We start from the raw sequence: 19,072 nt of genomic DNA on the forward strand, positions 1-19,072 counted from the left end.
TTATATTTAAAAGTATATGTTTAAATAACATTTTCTGTATGATAGAGTCAGACCACAGAAAGTATGCGGCGCTAAATAAAAAGTAGCTTTTAGAAATCAGTATGTGCCAACACCATAGAAAAAGGATTAAATAGTCTTGATACTTGTGAAATTTCGACTATATTTCGTCATACGTTGTATCTTTTTATAATTAAAAGTATATAATTTTAATTCAAAAATATTTTCTGTATGATAGTTTGAGATCCAGGTCGATCCAGATCGAAATCCACGACAACGCCTGGTTCCAAGACCTTGCCCGAAAACGCGCAAAGAGGTTACCAATCCACCTAATGTTGCCGACATGACTCCCTGCTTCAGCTGCCATAAATGCGGTCGCAAATGCCGGTCCCGCATTGGCTTATACAGCCACGAGAGACGTTGTTCCTCGCTAACAGACGCTGCATAAATCATCTGCCATGATGCTAAAGGCCTGAATGATGAGTTTGAGATAAGAATTTTATCTTGTTTCATTGCGATTTTCGGTAGTCGGGGTTTTGGTTTTTGAACTTATTATTATCAATAATATTTTTGTTCTGGCTTTCGTTATGTTTATGTTTCTGTAAAAAGAAAAATAGTTGTTTTACAAGGGGCAAAGTTGTTTAACCGCTCGTTTTCAAGCTAAAGCATGGTTTCAAAGCATGAGCGATAGTTTAAAAGTCAATTCTGCTAGCAAACATAAGAAAACAACTCAAATTTTGCATTTGATTACTTTGCCTCACATGTGAATAAAATGCAACCTTGCTATCAGTTTTTGAACAATCAAGAGAGCTTTACCGGTTGGTGTAGTGAAAATTAAATTACTTAATGCAAATTTTGAGTTGTTAACTTATACGTTACGTATTAGGTATAAAATAAACTAGCCAAGACAAATCCTTTATAATTTCAGGATTTTTTACACAGCACAGAACTTGGCACGCATATAGATCTCAATTCTTTTGTCGGCGAGTCAATAACGACACATATTCTTAATATTGAACTTGGCTCTCATTTCACATTTATGTTTTTGTTGGGATATCATTACTTTTTGTACAGAAATTACTATAGTAAGTATTCTATTCATTAGGGTGATTCACTTTTGTATGGAGAAAAAAAAGTTGTAATATTTTTCCTGACTTTGCTCACCAATGGAGTCTCCCCACACAAAAAAAAACTATCTATTTCAATTTTCAAAAGAATCGAATAACGTTTAGATATTGCACAAGTTGAAAAGGTAGAGTGAGAACCCCATACATTGCGTGAAAATGAACTATGTTTTAAAACCACAAAATATAATGAACTGATACTAAAATCGAATGAGAAAACTGAATTTGGCGTCTAAAATACGATAAAAGCACTTTTCCTTTGGAAACATGTGGAAAAACTGAAAAATCTTAATTAGAACATTTATCAAGTAACCATAATCCAAGTTTACTACTAATTTTAAAATTTATTTATATGTAGAAGGTTCAGTATCACACTACTCTCTGCTTTGATGGTAGCCTCTTAAACCATTTTCTACCCTCCGATGTAGAGTCGTTGGTTATTTGAAAAATCTTTGTTGATGTTGTGCAACCTCTAAATGTTGACCGATTTTATTTTATTTAACGTATAATATTTTTTATCAGTTAAAATTCGAGCAAAGTCAGATGAAAATCGAAAATTCGGAAAAATGAAACACCCTACTATTCATCATGAAAGCAGTTTGCCTCAGCTGAAAAGAAGACCCTCGCTAACGCGCGGTCAATTGTCAAAAAGTTTCAGTTTTCAGATTTTTTCTTTTGTATACGCCTAATAATCTACCTTGATGCCAAATATCAAGTTTCTAAGTCATCTAGAAGTGGGTTAGGTTTTTGGTCTATAACTATTTTTTTTTCCATCGAAATATCAATAATTTCCAGTTTTCTGATTTTTCCCTTTATATACACCTAATAGTCTACCTTCATGCCAAATATCAAGTTTCTAAGTCATATAGAAGTGGGTTAGGTCTTTGGTCTATATGTCAGTCAGTCACATAAATGCCGGTTTTTACACGTTGATTTATCAATAACTATATGAGCTATGTTTATAAAATTTTGTATTTTGGACAAGCTAAGGGGTTTGAATACATGTGCCAAATTTCATTTGTGTAGGTAAAGTAGGTTTCAAGTTGTGAAGGGGTCAAAAGTAGCTCGAAATGGTTCGTATAATATTACACACGGTTGCTGCGTCGCCAGTTCCTTTTTCTTTGAACTTGGCTGGACACGCTACCGCGTGTCTAGATATACTTTTAATTATAAAAAAATACAACGTATGACGAAATATGGTCGAAATTTCACAAGTATCAAGACTATTTAATCCATTTTCTATGGTGTTGGCACATACTGATTTCTAAAAGCTACTTTTTATTTAGCGCTGCATACTTTTTGTGGTCTGACTCTATCATACAGAAAATGTTATTTAATTATATACTTTTAAATATAAAAAATACAACGTACTTAATATAATTTTCCTTTTGATACAGAAGGACAGACACAGAAACATAACGAAAGCATAAACAAAAATATTCATTATTGAAAATCGGAGCGAGCCGCGGGAGCGCGGTCCCGCGGGAAGAATTTCTATCTCCATCTCGCTCACCCGCGCGCCTCTCTTGCAACTCGTACCGTTTAGGCGGAACGCGGAATTAAAATGTAAATAAAATCGCTAATTAATGCAAAATAATTCTTTTTTCCAATAGGTACGTAATAAACAGCATTAGTACATCAATTTACATAAGAAAAAAATAGCTAATATCATTTCTATCTATGAGTACTGTGTGGCGCCGCTGGGGAGTATGCTCCCCAGCGGCGCCACTTTCAATGCCGATTATTTCGTTTCGTATCACAGGTACAGTCATAAGCATTATATGTACATGATGTACCTTTTAGGTACATCATTTCACCATATAATTCATTGGTATTCATTATGGTGGCGCCGCTGCAGAGCAGCACACCATATAACAGGTCCCAACGTTTTATTGGATTCGGATGCCAGTAGTAACAACTGGGTTTTTTCTCACCTATTCCCACTCGCCAGTGGTAACTGAGAAAAACAAATTCTCAGTTATTCCCAGTTATAAAATATGAAAAAAAAAATAGACCAGTGGTCACAACTTGGTGGTAACTGGTAACAAGTGCAAAAATAATTCCTCCTAAGACAAGAGTCACAGACATTGTCTAATCTTTGCCGAAAAGTAGTTTTTCTTTCAAACAATTCAAAAGACTCCTGTCTTCTCGACTCCTTTTGCAGACAGCGGGAAACAACTCAAGTTTGAAACAATCTAATAACAACACATTATAGATTTGACTTTTAATCGTTCATAACAAAACAATAGGGTAGATAACATCTTTATGGATTACTAACTTAATCATAATTAATTAATAGTAATATCTAGTAACTAAGTAGTAACAGATAATGCTTTTGTGAACACTTAATAAAATTAAAAAGACCAACACAACTAACTCTGAACATCACTTTGTTTTTTTTTTTTCATTGTAACTTATTCTACTTTAATCAACATTAGTCAAACCAATCACAGATTGCTTTGGAATTCTTGATGGATCTCTGCTTTCCTAATCCGATTAAAAAAAAACATTGCCCGCCAGGGGTTAAGGAACAAGATTATTGCCATTAGTTCGGGGCCAAGGCTTTGACTTGTTTAAATGATAAAAAGAACTAAAATTTGTCATTGATACACAAATCTTTCTCAATCAAATATCCGCTACTTATGAGCTTGCTGTAAACAAGTTGGCCGTCTTCATTTCTAAGTTCTACTTGGGGTATAGAATTTTCATATGCTATGATTTTAGTCTGGAATGGCCCCTTGTCCAGGAATGTTTCAATAAATTTAGTCGACACAATATTAATGTCGACATGGGGATTTACTTTAACTTCGTATAAATTAGCCTGTATGCTGGCAGGTGGCAATTTCAACCACTTTTCGCTTATTTCTTTCACATTCGATGTAGAAACGACGTCAGTGTTGCCATAATCAACATAGCGTACTTTAACGAGTCCTTTTGATTTGCTGTATCGTTGTATAGACGCTCTGTACCACCCTGGTTGTCCAGTTTCGTCGCGAAACAGACCAATGCATGGTTTATCTTCATATATTCCGTTCAGCGGCGGAAAATTGGCGGCTTCATTTTGCAAATTTTCGAACATCTCATCATATAACAAATTATCTTCATCGTTATGAACAACAGATAATTCCAGAGTATGTAAATCGTTTATAAGTATAATATTAGATAGGACTTCTTCTTTATCATTTTTTGTGTAAGCCAGCACTTTTTCGTGTTTTGACTGACCTTCTTGTTCCATGAGTAAATTCCAATCAGCAGCCTCGAAAGACTTTGCATCGAAGGAACAATCGTGTGACGACAGGAGCTCCGCGCTATCGGCATCTTCATCCACGATATAATCTGGCCCCGAGTCAGATTTCAGGTCTTCGTTTCCTTGTGTCTTTAAATTTGGGTTTGGTGCGAATTTCTTAACCACGGTTTTCGATCCGTCTGTATACTCTGCCATCTCAAAGTCGGCCAGGTGGTCGTTTATCCACAATTTGTCATATTTCAGCTCTATTGGCAAGAGATCGCCGACACGCTCACCAGATAATTTGACCAAACAGTGTTTCTCTACGACTGATTTGTGTATGTAATCCAACGTTGTTCTGTCCCACAGATTGCCTATTGGGCGAATTCGAGCCAGGATGCACTTGTGGGACTGTATGGGTATCTGATGAAGGGCAATGCTCTTCCTCATGTTGACAAACGAGCAGATTTCTTCATTGCCGTAATCGACGTACTGGACTAAACAGGAGGAGGTGTCTGTATTGACCTCCAACACTCGCCCCCGATAGAAACGGTTGTCCAGGAAGTACAGCGCGACGCACGGTTCGCCCACGGTCCACTTCGCGTACTTGGCCTTAGGATCGGGCTTCTTGAAGCGGACCTCGAGCGCCTTGCGGATAAGCTCGAGCGTCTCTTCCTGCGCCAGCTGATGTAGAAAGACAACACCATCATTGTCGATGTACCTGAAAAACAACATTTCATTCAACAAACTATGTCACTGTAACATAAGAATGTAGAAGCACACTGCGGCGCACGCTACACCAGCGAGGTGATTGAGTTTGAGCATCTATAATATTCAGCTTCTTGAAGACACGTATTTTACTTTTTCATCACACTTGCTCGAAAAATATCTTATTTCATGCAGGTGTACTGAAGAACAAAGGCCTATATTGTTCCCCGCGGGAAAAATGTTATGGATTCTGTCACTGATTTATACGAACTAAGTACTTATAAATAATACTTATAAAACAGTTTTACTTTTAAAAAACTGACGATTATATATATTTTTTTTTATTCTTAATTTTTATAGAGGACGAATATAAATTACATTTTTTTGTTTATGTTTAAAAATATTTAATTTCATTAATTTAATAGCCATTTAAAATATTTTTACACAATTTTCAATTATGGCTGGAGGTTGATGTGCCTTCAATGTCAACACTACCAAAAAATGACAATATGGCTGACGAATATAATGTCACCACATTTAAGAATAAGTTCGCTTAAAATTCAATTTATTATTCGCAAGTGTGATGACAAACATTATGTGTAACTCCTGGGGTAAGAATATTGTTACTCGAGTCTTTAATTTACTCCAGACTATGGCTATCGTGAAATTGCAGTGAACTTACGTCGGCACCCCTATGAACTCGTTGGTCGGCAAAGGCTCGGCAGGCAGCCAATCAGATATGAACACAGTATTGGAGGAGCCGGCCTGGACCTGGTCGATGTTAGCGTTGACGTCGTCGACCTCGGGCGTGGAGGCGCCGGTGACGTCCGCCTGGGCCAGCGGCTTGGTCGGCAGCGGCTCCAGCTGCAGCCACTCGCGCACGGAACCCGTCAAGTTCCCAAACGACAACATTTCGTCGTCGTCCTCCTTAGCGTTCGATTCCTCTGCGGCAGCCTAAAAATAAAATATCCTATAAAACCTTAAACGTATTGATTACCCACCCATCACACATAATCGTAAGTGACATTCGAAAGCTCATTCGATTGTTTAGCGCATTCGTGCGCAATAAATGCAAACTTCAAACTGGTTTTTGTATGTGACTTACGGTCGCTGTGCGTGGTGGGGCACGGTAGTCGAGCTGAGATGGGTATTAGCGAACGAAGGTACCTTTAACCTTACTGAGGTCCTATATTCAAAATTTAAATCCCAGTATTCCCAGTTAACAGTATTATGAATTTCAGCAAAAACATTTCATGTAAAATTGGCGCCCAAGACTTTTAATGTAAAAAAGTTATCAGATCTCAGCAAAAGCCAAGCCCCTAATAAGCCCTGACTTTATTAACCCCTATACCTCGGTTTAAAAACTATAGCTTGGCCGTTTCATGGCTGAGACGAAGCTATGAGTGTTTGAAAATGAGACAACGGTTCGAGAAAAGGTAAAAGTAGAAAGTACCGTGCCCCCAAATGTAAATATTGTAACAGCATAAAAATGAATTACCTCAGATTTGTCCGGTATTGCCAGACCCTGTTCAATGATTTTCAGGTTTAGACAGCGCCACTCCGACGTGTCGGGCTCCAGAGCACCGCCCTGGGTGGTGTGGTACACCCATAACTCCACAGGCATACTCCTGTCCTTGAAGTTCCCGATTTTGGTTATAAACACCCTTTTGTATACTTCCAGCAGTTCTTTGAGATACTCTTTTGTGAGTGAAGGCCATTCGGTGCCGACTGCCGGCATCACTCCGGACAAATGGCATTTGATCGCGGCGTCTCCCAACGATTCGAAATCTGGAGTCAACACTCTTAAATTATCCAGAGGTACTGTTTCGACCAGTGCGAAATCAGAATAGAACAACTTTGCTTTGTTGTCTACTAATTCTACGATGACAGCTCGCCGCCACGTTTTGGATTCCTCACAGAATGCGCAACATCTGTCTCCTTCCTTCCAATCCTTTTTGTCATTTTCAGAATTTGCCTTTGAGTATTCTGTTTGTATTTTCTCAAATAAGAGATTGAAAGTCTTCTGCTGGTGAACCAGCGACACGTAGAGTAGAGAAGGTGACTGGTACTGCAGCAATTTGGCTTCGAGCCTGAGTGGACCTTTATCCTTAGCTTCCAAATTCTTTTCATCTATTTTGGTGTCATCGTCATCGTGGCTCAGTATTTTTATTTTTTTAGCATTACGCTTAGGTTCTGATTTCTTTGTTTCGTCTTGCGGAGCCTTGTGTGTTGCACCTTGACTTTCGCCGTCGCTCAAGTTAAATCTAAAGAGACTGAAAACAAATACAGTATTCAATTATCAAATCAAAAAAATATCATATATCTCATATAAATTTAATATGTTTAATTTATCTAAAATATTCTATTTCAGCGGTGGTGGTGGCCCAGTGGATATGACGTTCGACCTTAGACCATTTGGATGCTGATACGCAATAATGTGTCAACATTGTCAACCCACATAAATTTTTCAATAAGATGTCAACTCAAAAAACTGACGCTTAAAGTTGACATTTTATTGAAAAATTAATATGGGTTGACACATTTTTGCTTAACACCATCCATTTAATAACTGGAGTCGCCTTTAAGAGCTTACCCGTTTGCCGAAAAACTTGCACAATTGTGCAAACTCATGTAGAAATAGCAATACATTTGACGTCCCCTCCCCCGCAAAAATCGGCAGACTGTTTCGTACAGAAAATGACAGCCGTGACATCTCCAGTAACTAAATGCTCTAAGTGTCATGACTTACAATTCTGGCTAGTACTAATGAGTTTTTCGAAAGTTAGGTACGAAATATTGACAACTCATACTCTACTTCAGCCATTCTCAAAGTGTGTTCCGCGGAACCCTAGGGTTCCGCAAAGCCTCTGTTGGGGTTCTGCGAAAATATACTTGTAATAATAAGAAAAAAACCAGCTCATCTGGTCCACAGTGATGAACGAAAAATTTTAATTTGGGGTTCCGTCAAATATTTCGCTTGCCGAAAGGGTTCCGTCACCAAAAAAGTTTGAGAACCGCTGCTCTACTTATACTTACCCAAAGGTGATGGCGAACTTGTATTTGATCATCTCGTTGTTGACGCAGACGACGTCCTCGCCGGTGTTGTCGTAGAGCGTGACGCCGAGCGAGCCGCGGTTGCGGTTGTCCTCCACGTGCAGCTCCAGCACGCGCTCCTCGAAGCGGTGCAGGAGCGCCACGGAGGCCGCGCTCCATTTCTTGTTCAACGGCGTCACTCCAGCGAGGTGACATTCCGTCGCCTAGAAAAAATTTTAACAATGCCAATTCATTTATTATTTAAGACGAAACGGGAGCTGAGCTAAAAGTCAATTTTGAGATTTCAAGCTGAATATACCCGTCGCTCTGACGGGGCGTAACCGCGGCGTGAGAGACTGTATTTGTGTGTGTAATGCACGCACACAGACGCGTGCGGTGCGCCCGTACTCGCGCCGGCGCGCACCTCACTGATTGCAATTTGCATTGTCACTTTTTGTTACTGCTACTACTAAGTAGGGTAATTCGCCAGTAACTGGCCACTTTTAATAACTGGCCGCCCTAAACTAGAAATGAATCCTATTCACCTATAAACAGAATTCATTTTAGTATAAGGTTTCAATAACTTCAATAACTGGCCACCTTATACTAAAATTAATTCAATTTATAGGTGAATATAATTCATTTTCGGTTTGGGGTGGCCACTGACGAATTACCCTATTGCGATTGAACTTTTTTACTTACCCGGCTTACGTTTACGGAACTCGATATCGAATAGGGTAATTCGCCAGTAACTGGCCGCCCTAAACTAAAAATGAATTCTATTCACCTCTATACAGAATTCATTTTAGTAGGTATAAGGTTTCAATAACTGACCACCTTATACTAAAATGAATTCTATTTATAGGTGAATAGAATTTATTTTTGGTTTGGCGTGGCCAGTTACTAATAGTGGCCTGTTACTGGCGAATTACCCTATTTATGTACTTAGTGGTCAATACTAGTATCAAGTAAGTATTTTTTTTCAATAATGCTCAGAAACGAAGTATAGACGTGACAAATATAAATATTAACGTCTTTGTAAGGCAGGATTGGACATTCTATAGAGTAAGAGTAAGTGTATGAAACAACCGATTCAGCTAGGACTAGGGAATGCAATCTAGATCTCGCAATTTGGAGATCTCGCTAGATCTCGCACGTATTTTCGAAATTTAACTTAGTTGACAGGAAATCTCGATATATGCAATCTCGGTCGAGATCTCGATTAATATTTTCGAGATCTCGAACAAGACTGAAAGTGAAATACTTTGTTTTAAGTAATATATGACCTTAGATTCATGTTGTTCAGGCAGTGCTATTATGTGTCCGGCTTTAGCTCTATTATTGTTACGCAGTTTCTAAGTAAAGGTAAATAGTGGTTTAACATCGATAGCATTTCATACAAGTAAAGTAAAAATTAAAATTGGTTTTTTGTAAATATTATTATATTTTATGTAAATGTCAATTTAATTTGTTGTTATTTTCAAAATATAACATGAGGTACCTTAAATAAGTAGTATGTCGGCGGCATATCGTAAAATCGTAATCCTAGGCGTATCATGAAACGCCACCATTTCCTGATCTAATATTAACCCAGGCATATCACGATCTTCCTTATGAAAGAGACGGCAGAATGCAGATCCATCAGAGCAATGCATTCTTTGATATTCCTAGCTTCATAGCGGGCGCATTGTAAAATAATTGATCGAGAAATCATATATTTTCAATGATTTTGTAAATGACTACAGTTATGACTACGGTTATTAGAAACCAATTATAGTATGTTTAATATTCTTTCTAATGGTATGCATCACCAATTGATCAGTAAAATAGAACCCGAGAAATAATGATCAGTTGAGGTCGGTCGCCCGCCATTTACGTGACGGAACAAAATTCATCATTACTTTGTTATATAATATCATACAGCAATAAAACTTATGTTTTTGGAAAGCTAATGAAATTTTTCGTATATTTTATAACATTTATTGCGGTAAAGTTATAATTTATTGAGTTAGACGCATGTTTTGTCAGTACTTATGCCATCCATGCACGGTAAAAAATCATATATTTTAAATATTTTGTAAATGACTACAGTTATGACTACGGTTATTATAAAACAATAATTGCACGTTTAATACTCTTTCAAACGACATCTCACACGAACCGATCGGTCCCATAGGACTAAAGACGTGAACAAATATCAATGCTGGTCGGCCGCCCACTTTTTCCTTCCCTTTTTTTCGACACGTCCCCCCCCCCCCCCCTCCATAAAATATAAACCGGTCTATTCATATTCTGGAGACCACGAGGAACACGTCCATACCAGTTTTAGGTATTTAGAAGAGATGTCGACGAAAATCGTGAAGTAGACGACTTTTGTTTAATTTGCCTTATAGACTATAGGAATATCAGAATATCACACCTTGAGGTTTGCACAAAATGGCTGGTGTTCGCTAGGCAGATCATGAAATGTTGGCGTTTCATTATATTCCTAGGAATATCTCGATACGCCCGATTTTACGAGGTTTATATGTATGGAATTCTTAGAGATTTTTGATTAAAATAACACATTTTTAGTTACTTTGTCAAATTCGATCACGTCGAGATATTAATCTCGATCCCGAAAATCTGACTGTCGAGATCTCGAAACACCCAATCTCGATTCGGATTTTTCGTGCGAGATCTCGAATCGCCAATCTTGGTGCGAGATTGCATTCCCTAGCTAGGACCTTAAATTGCTCGATAATTACGGAGCGTGACTGTACCTAAAAATTTTGTAAACCCATAACCATGCAATGAAATATTTTTGATTTTGATTTCTAATTTGAAATATTAGAATCAAAAAGTTCAAAATAGATTGTACCTATGTAACTCCAAAAATGTGTTCCCTCTCAACGCAAAACCCCTTGTGTCTTAGGAGGGTCTAGATATTTTCACACAAGACGGTTTATCGATAACTTCTTACATCACTAGATTATCGACATTAAATGTCGACTATTGCCCATCACTTTTCTGGCTGTGTACGTATTTAGAAACTTGACTCCGCCCCTAAAATTAGTGCGATAGGGACAACTGCAGCTGAGGCGAAAAATCCTGCATAAAAATGACAAAAATCGAGGTTTCGTACTCCTCTTTTTCCTCCTCCAAAACTTAACCAATCGTAACCAAATTTGGAAATCTAAATGATTATGAAATTATCTGTGTCGGACCGTTTTGCTTTTTTGGCTAATTAATATCAGTTTTGAATACCACGCCTCTCATTGCGGCATAGTCAATTAGGCCATTTTGGCCATTTTTGAAGGGCTCTAGCGCCTTAAAAAACAAAAATATCACAAAAAGCAAAACGGTCCGACACAGATACTGACAATATTAATCTGTGTTGAAAAAATCATTGCTCTAGCTTCAAAAACCACGGAGGAAAACGAGGAGTACGTTTGTATGGAGGAATGAACACTCCTGTTGGCTCTTAATCGCATGCATGATTAGGCAATCAGAGTACAGCTTTGAGGTTGTTAAGCCAGGTAACTACGTCGGGTGTCAGGGCATCCAGATCCTCAGCTGGGACAGGATAGGAGTGAAGAGGGCAGCGCCATAATATGTGCTCAGTGGTTTGTTCTTCTTATCAGGCGGGATCTGAATTCTCAGGATGCAAACTAACAGCGCCATGCACCATGAGGCGCAGACTCACAAGCGTCACCTATCGATATCGCCTCCAGCGAATCATCCTACCCTTTAATTAGAGATGAATCTAAGCTAGTAATGGCAGTCGGGCAACACTCCTCTTTTGGGGCATTCTCGGCGCCGTTCGGCTCAGCATTGCTACGAGCAATTATTAGGGTTGGCACAACTTGACGTCCCTCTGCGTGCACAATCGCAGATAAGATTTTGACAACCCTAAATAGCCGAAAGGGATAGTGCGATACATTAGAAAGGGGCAGCACGATTCGTCCCTGTATCACTGCCAAACTTCAGTTTTGTAGAAAAGTTTCTTTTCTCAAAAATGGACGGCAAAGTCGACTTTGCCGTCTAAAAAATAGGTCGCGAAGCGCGTAGTTTATGGTCAATATAAAATTAAAAAGATAAAAACATTGCAGTCTCGATTTTGGGACTGCAATGTTGCATACAAATTCCATTATTTGTCGAGTTCCAAACTTTTTAAAAGTTGAAATGGCCATATCAAATGAAGGCACAGGCCCATTAAACAGCCAAACAGATGATTAGTACCGCGACTATTTAGCTGTCTCAAATAGGTTGGCGTATTTTCGGCAGAAAAATACACTTCTATTTTTTTATTAAAAAAATAAAAAGGCGGCAAAGCTAATTTTTTCAATTGTTTCTACTTTTTTCTGTGAAAATATATACGCAAGAACGTTGCTTTTGTAAAATATTTATATGATATTTATATTTCTTGCACCATTTTTGAGAAAAGCACTATATATGACTCGGCTGGAAGGCTACTTGCTGGCTTCGGATTCAATTAAACGGACTCCCAAGGTCGTCCGTTTAAAACGAATCCTCAGCCTGCAAGTAGCTACTTCCGAACCTCGACAATAATGTACTATTTCTCAAAAATGGACGGCAAAGTCGACTTTGTCGTCTAAAAAATAGGTCGCGAAGCCCGTAATTTATGGTCAGTCAAAAATTAAAACGTTAAAAATATTGCAGTCTCGATTCTGGGACTGCAATGTTGCATACAAATTCCATTATTTGTCGTGTTCCAAACTTTAAAAAAAAGTTTAAATGGCCACATCAAATGAAGGCACAGGCCCATTAAACAGCCATACAGATGATTAGTACCGCGTCTATTTAGCTGTCTCAAATAGGTTGGCGTATTTTCGGCAGAAAAATACACTTTATTTTTTTATTAAAAAAATATAAAGGCGGCAAGGGCTTATTTCTATGAAAATATATACGTAAGAACGTTGCTTTTGTAAAATATTTCTATGATATTTATATTTCTTTCACCATTTTTGAGAAAAGCACTATACAGGGTGGAAAGATAAGTCGGGCCCTGGAGGGAATCTACTTTAAATCCTTAAGGTGGCTCATTTGACTTAAAAGAGACATTCCTTTATTTTTAAAAAGAAACAAAACTGCATTCAAAATATTTTACTTTTTTTCTTCAATTTGGTTTGTGTAAAAAAATCTTTAATACTAAATATTAGATTTTATGGATATTCTGTACGACAGACGAGTGTAAGACCTAATGTTTCTTGGAGAAATGTTATCATTAACATTAACTGTATCGACTAGTAGAATAAAATAATAAAAATTTTTTTTTGTCGGTTTGAGTCCCGGGCGAGGCAAGCGAGTTTTAGAAAATCTTTGAATGCAATTTTGTTTCTTTTTAAAAATAAAGGAATGTCTCCTTTAAGTAAAATGAGCCAGCTTAAGGATTTAAGGTAGTTTCCCTCCAGGGCCCGACTTATCTTACCACCCTATATATGACTCGGCTAGAAGGCTACTTGCTGGCTTCAGATTCAATTAAATTCAATTAAAACGACCCCAGCCTGCAAGTAGCTACTTCAGAGCCTCGACAATAATGTACTATTTCTGTACGGTAGTACTATAACTTGTTCTGTGGTAATGTGGCGTGTGGCAGTGTTACGTACCAGCGCGCGCAGCTGCGTGAAGTGCGGGCGCACGGGGCGCAGCGCGCGCCAGTGCACGAGCTGCACGGCGCCCGTGTCCACCAGCAGCACGCGCGCGCGCAGGCGCCCCGGCAGCTCCAGCACCAGCGCCCGCGCCCACGCCGCCGCCGCCGCCTCGCCGCGCTGCCCCGTCTCCGTGTTCACCACGTATACCACGCCTGCACCGGGAACGACCCTTGTATTAATCGTGCTAGCGGACACTCAATATCATACATTGAACGCTGATCTCTATATAAGTATTTTTTGTTTGTTTTACTTTCGAAAGCCAATTCTTTTTGAAGAAATAAAATGTATTTTCTCAAACATGCAATGAAATATTGATGTTATGTTCCTTATAATAGGCTGCGAAGTATGACGTTTCAGGTGCGGCTAGGACAAGGGGTCGTTAATGGAATTTCATACAAATCTTGCAGGCCTAGGCCGGCAAAGTCCTCTTTTTTAATTTTCATTTCACAGATATTTGTGACACAGCATCGTGGCATTCATCCATTAAAAAAAACTAGAGGCAGTATTTGCTTTATGGTTCGTAATGACACTCTGCCACTACGCCTATAAAAAAAAAAACTAAAAACAATTTTTGCTACAATTTGCATGAACATGAACATAATAAATAATACATTATTAACCAAATTCTATAATTTTAAATTATAAATTTAATTAGACAAATAAAAACATTTAAAATATTTCATCTAAACGTTAGAGGTAAAAAGGTCTACACAAACACGCGTAGTTATTTTTTTTTTAATTGTTATGGAGGCAAAGTTAAAAATTTTCATTCTGTATTTCTGTTTAATTGGATTTATGGTGCGTTGTTGATTTTTTTACTTTAATATAATATGAGTTCCGATGAAATAATGAAATTAATATTAATTGTAATCGTAGGACTTGGAATTGGCAGCGTAAGCAGAATTGATTTTAAATAACTTGCCGCCGCCAAGTCAAAGAAGAAGTATGTATATGGTTGCTTATGGCAATTTTATTATTTGAGAAACTAAGAAAAACGGCTTACAGTTTATTAGTAACAGTTTTGTGGCATATTTTAAAGAAACGAAAGTAACTACAAAATCGTCAACACTATGGAAATTATACTTATTTACTCCACGCATCACAGAACACCGCCTCTAGAAACCCAATATTGGCCATTTTGTTCGCGACGCAAATCACCAAACTGTGAGGCGCGGGAGGGGTGCTCCCGGCGTTGCGATTGGTCGTTCCAGACATGGCGCGCTGACACGTGTAAGCGTAGGGATGGGACATGTTCATTACTTGCAGTGGTACTGGTAACAATGGTACCGTAATCTATTGTGGTAAAATATTTGTTATCAATAAAGTCCACAGATTTATTACTTCAGAATATTCATACAATATAAAAAGAGTTCCCTTGCACTTCTTCAAAGTTCATCATCAGGTATCAGGTCCATCTCGTGACCTAACTGCTCACCTGGATTCTTAAAAAAAATTACATCATTCATTTATTATTCATAAATCAATCATAAATTTCAAAAATACACTTTGGTGGCAAACGCAGCCTATGGAAAGCGATCATCCATTAATTACGTCACACGAATTTCTAGGTTTTTTGACCCCTCCTTGTCACACTTGGTCACATTTTGCAAATCCCTCCCCACCTGGTGTGACGTCGTATTTTAGGCAATTTTATTTTCAACGAAATCGGCAATACTAACTCGGAATTATTTTTGAATTTAAAAATATTTTTGGTAAAAGAAATATTAGTAATTTTATAACACAAAATCATTTAGGAACGAAAATTATTATCGCCTCTCCCCCATGTCACAACATGTCACATTTTCTTGACCCCCCCCCCCTAAACGTGTGACGTAATTAATGGATGACCCCAAACTATACTACTAACTAATGGCGCTTGCAACTCCTAGTTGTGTCACATGTCATGTCACATGGGCGTTGCTCTGAAAACTTGCTAAAATATGATTATTTTCTTATTTTGATGCTACCTCAATAATGGTACTATATACTAACTAAAAACTAAACTAACATACTACATATACCTACTAAGATAAACTACCAAGTACCTAATTAAAACTGTAGATTCTACAGATCAATTTTATTTATTCTCAGTTAAAAATAAAAGAGAATCACAATTATCTTTTACATTTCTTAAAATGGTACAATATGTTACGAGCGAAAGCACGAAGTTACCGCAATTGACAAAACCATCACCGTCACATCACTACTTGTTGACGTGAAAGGGATAGCACATTGCATTTTCAAGTTGACGGAAAAGGACGGGCTACTTCGCTGCCGCTCAGTACAACCATATTGACCAGTATAAAATGAACCCCGCGGACAAGAAACAATTTTCAACAAAATAGTGAATTTGACTTAATTGCGGAATGTTATTCCATCTGTTTTATAACTGGAAGTCTTAGATGACTTGCCACACCATTTTACACTGCAAAATCCCATGATTTCCCAATGAGTTAAATAAATTGCGATTTATTTTCGTAAACACGCGCACGCTGTTAACAGGTCGTGAATTTGGACGCAACTGATCGGAGCGGCGCGCGGGCAATATTTTATAAGCGCTATTGCTCCGATGAGTGGAGGCCGCGAGTCGTCCTATAAGCTATGTCTATAGGGGTTGGTCTGTGCCACGCATAAAGCAACGATGTATGTGAAACGTGATATCAACATGAAAGACTATGTAAACTTATGTTACGAAAACGACAGTCAGACGGATACAAGGCGAAAAATTCAAAGATACATGAAAATATACGGGTAGTAAAAATACACGACTCGTGTAAAACATACGCGTGATAAAGATATATGTACGTGTTAATTATATTTTGGGTGTAGTTTACTTTTAGTTTTTTTTTATAAATAAAACTTGGGTTTCGTGGATTTTTTATTTTATTTATTTCATTGCATGTTTGAGAAAAGCACTATACATACCTCGGCGGAAAATGGGGTTGCCCGCCTCAGACCTATCCTAGTCTATATGTCTTCGGCCGGCAACCCCTTTCGTCCCGGCCTCTGTAGTAATGTACTATTAATAACACAAATAAACGTTTTTTAATCACATACAAAAAAAAATTTGACCGGCTTCCCCGAACTTACCCCCACCGACTTAAACTTCAAGAAAGAGGAGATTCTGTATTCGATGGTGGATATTTTATATGTACATATGCTCATCGATTATTGCGAGCTACGTTATCCGATTTGAGTAATACTTTTTATATATTTACTTTACTAAAGTACAAACACCAGGTTTGCTACACCAGGTACCCTTTAGATTAATATCATGTGAGTTATGTTATAAAATAGATCTTACCGACTTCCGGGAGGTACACGCTCTCAGTGTTAAGAGCCAAACTGTACTCTTGCTCCAAGTCCTCAGTCAGTTTTTCGAAAGCGCTCTGCAGGTGGCGCTAAAACCAAAATCATTTTCATCATGAAAATCACCCTAAATTCCATCATAATAAAAGTCTCTTTTCCGAATTATCCGACAGTTTTCGACATTCGGAATTACCCGAGTAAACCTTAAGTTATGGGCCTTTAAAATTTTCACAGGCACGGAAAGTGCTTATTGTAAAGTGCGAGAAAGTAGCACCATATACGAGTATATAATATTATGTTCTGTAAAATATATTCTGAAACTCCAACATACCTCTCGCACGTAAAACTTGTCGGGGCTATAGATGTGTGTTATGTAAACTTCTTCTTTTGATTTCAGTTTTAAATTATTGTTCACCATGAACAATTTTGGTTTTTCTCTCAATCCGGATATTTTTGGGTACTGAAAAAAGTACTCATTAATATCATGATTATCATAAATACGAATCCAATAACACAAAACAGTATATCTTCTAACGGTCCTCAAATAAAAATTTTCCAAGACAAATGCAATTATTATTTTTTCAAAATAAAGGTTGAAAATAAAATGGAATGGAAGACCTTTTCTCTGCGCAGCTTGAGTTGAGCCATGAATTCATGACCAAGGCTCGGAAAAACGCCCGTCATTTTGAAAATATAACCCTGTTCCATTTCCATACAACAGAGACTTCCTTATACCAATATCAACGATTAAAAATATTAAAATATGCCCAATGACGTCCATAGACTGTGAACAAGCATTTGAGACTCATAAATGGGTCCTAAATTATGATTGGTTATGGCAACTCGTGGATTCATCTTCTTTGTCGGGACTCTGCTTCGTATCGTCCAGCAAAATCGAGACTCCACTACGAATTGACATTTCCCAGTCTCTGCAATGATGGCAGCTAATTTATCGGCAAGTTAAAATAGATTAGTTTATTTAACCAATATTTAAGAGTATGAGAACAAAAGACAGGGGTGTATTTACCCTAGGGCCATTCGGGCCATAGCCCGGGGCGCCAACTCCCTGGCGGATTGAATTTTATTTTTCCTCCATGAGCGGACTTCTGGGGCGGCGAAACCTATTGGCCCCGGGCGCGAAATTTCAAAATACGCCCCTGCTAAAAGAACTTACGTGTAACTTGGGGTTGATGAGTTTGGCGCGCTCGTGGAAGGCCAGCGCGTGCGCCAGATTCACGCCGTCCTCGAACGTGGTCACGTCGCACACCAGCCGCATGGCAAAGTTCGAAGTCGACTGCATGTTGCGGATGTATATCACCGCTTGTTTGCTGAAATCGATTAGGGGTTAACTCTGCTCTATTGAATTTCTGCAGAATTCGATCACCAATTTTCTTTATTGAATTTAATAATATACCTATTATGTAGTTCATTGTGTATGTGGGAAAAAGGCCCTTGTTAATACCCACACAACAGTTTCAGTAACAATTTTACCCATTTTACAGCTATTTACTATATGCCTGACACCGACAGGATAACAGTATAAAATATTGATACGCTGTAACAACAAACATGATGGTTAAGCAGAGTTTAATATTCTTTTTAACTGTGAAACTTACTTGTTGATAATATTCTGAATGAGATAAGAGTCTTCACTGGTCCAAATGCCACACTTGGGCTCACAGTTAGCCAAGCAGCAGTTGATTGCTAACGGTGGCGGCGATTGAACTCTGCCTGGCTGCAGCAGACGAAGCCTGGGTGCAATAAAAACATAACTTAGATGCTTGCACTGCATGCTAATTATCTATTTATCAGACCTAACGCTTATAATCTTCAGCTACGTCTGGCTAATCAAGGCACCAGGACAATGGTATTGTAGCCACAAATGTAATGGTACCCACGACTGCTCCGAACAGTAATTATGAGAAATCCCCCAGTCGTGTCAATCGCATTCATAATCCCCGTAGGTACATCTATTCGCTAGATGCACGACTGGTGCTGCCCTCATTTTGTTGGCTTTTCTA

The 19,072-nt window shown here is 38.2% G+C and overlaps 1 protein-coding gene across 1 annotated transcript in view; it reads right to left on the reverse strand.

The window, feature by feature from the left end:
- Window positions 1–3,379: 3,379 nt before the first annotated feature.
- LOC134675021 (RING finger protein 17-like) overlaps window positions 3,380–19,072 on the reverse strand; it is a 32,372-nt gene continuing 16,679 nt past the window's right edge. Inside the window, exons 14-22 of the mRNA XM_063533174.1 lie at window positions 18,668–18,802; window positions 18,226–18,379; window positions 17,383–17,511; window positions 17,047–17,143; window positions 13,698–13,894; window positions 8,092–8,312; window positions 6,554–7,328; window positions 5,738–6,009; window positions 3,380–5,068 (exon numbers count right to left, since the gene is read on the reverse strand). Of these exons, the coding sequence (XP_063389244.1) occupies window positions 3,712–5,068; window positions 5,738–6,009; window positions 6,554–7,328; window positions 8,092–8,312; window positions 13,698–13,894; window positions 17,047–17,143; window positions 17,383–17,511; window positions 18,226–18,379; window positions 18,668–18,802 (3,337 nt within the window). The 3' untranslated portion in view covers window positions 3,380–3,711. The remainder of the gene's footprint in view (window positions 5,069–5,737; window positions 6,010–6,553; window positions 7,329–8,091; window positions 8,313–13,697; window positions 13,895–17,046; window positions 17,144–17,382; window positions 17,512–18,225; window positions 18,380–18,667; window positions 18,803–19,072) is intronic.

Source organism: Cydia fagiglandana, chromosome 2, assembly GCF_963556715.1.
Source record: "Cydia fagiglandana chromosome 2, ilCydFagi1.1, whole genome shotgun sequence".
Classification (NCBI taxonomy): Eukaryota; Metazoa; Arthropoda; class Insecta; order Lepidoptera; family Tortricidae; genus Cydia; species Cydia fagiglandana.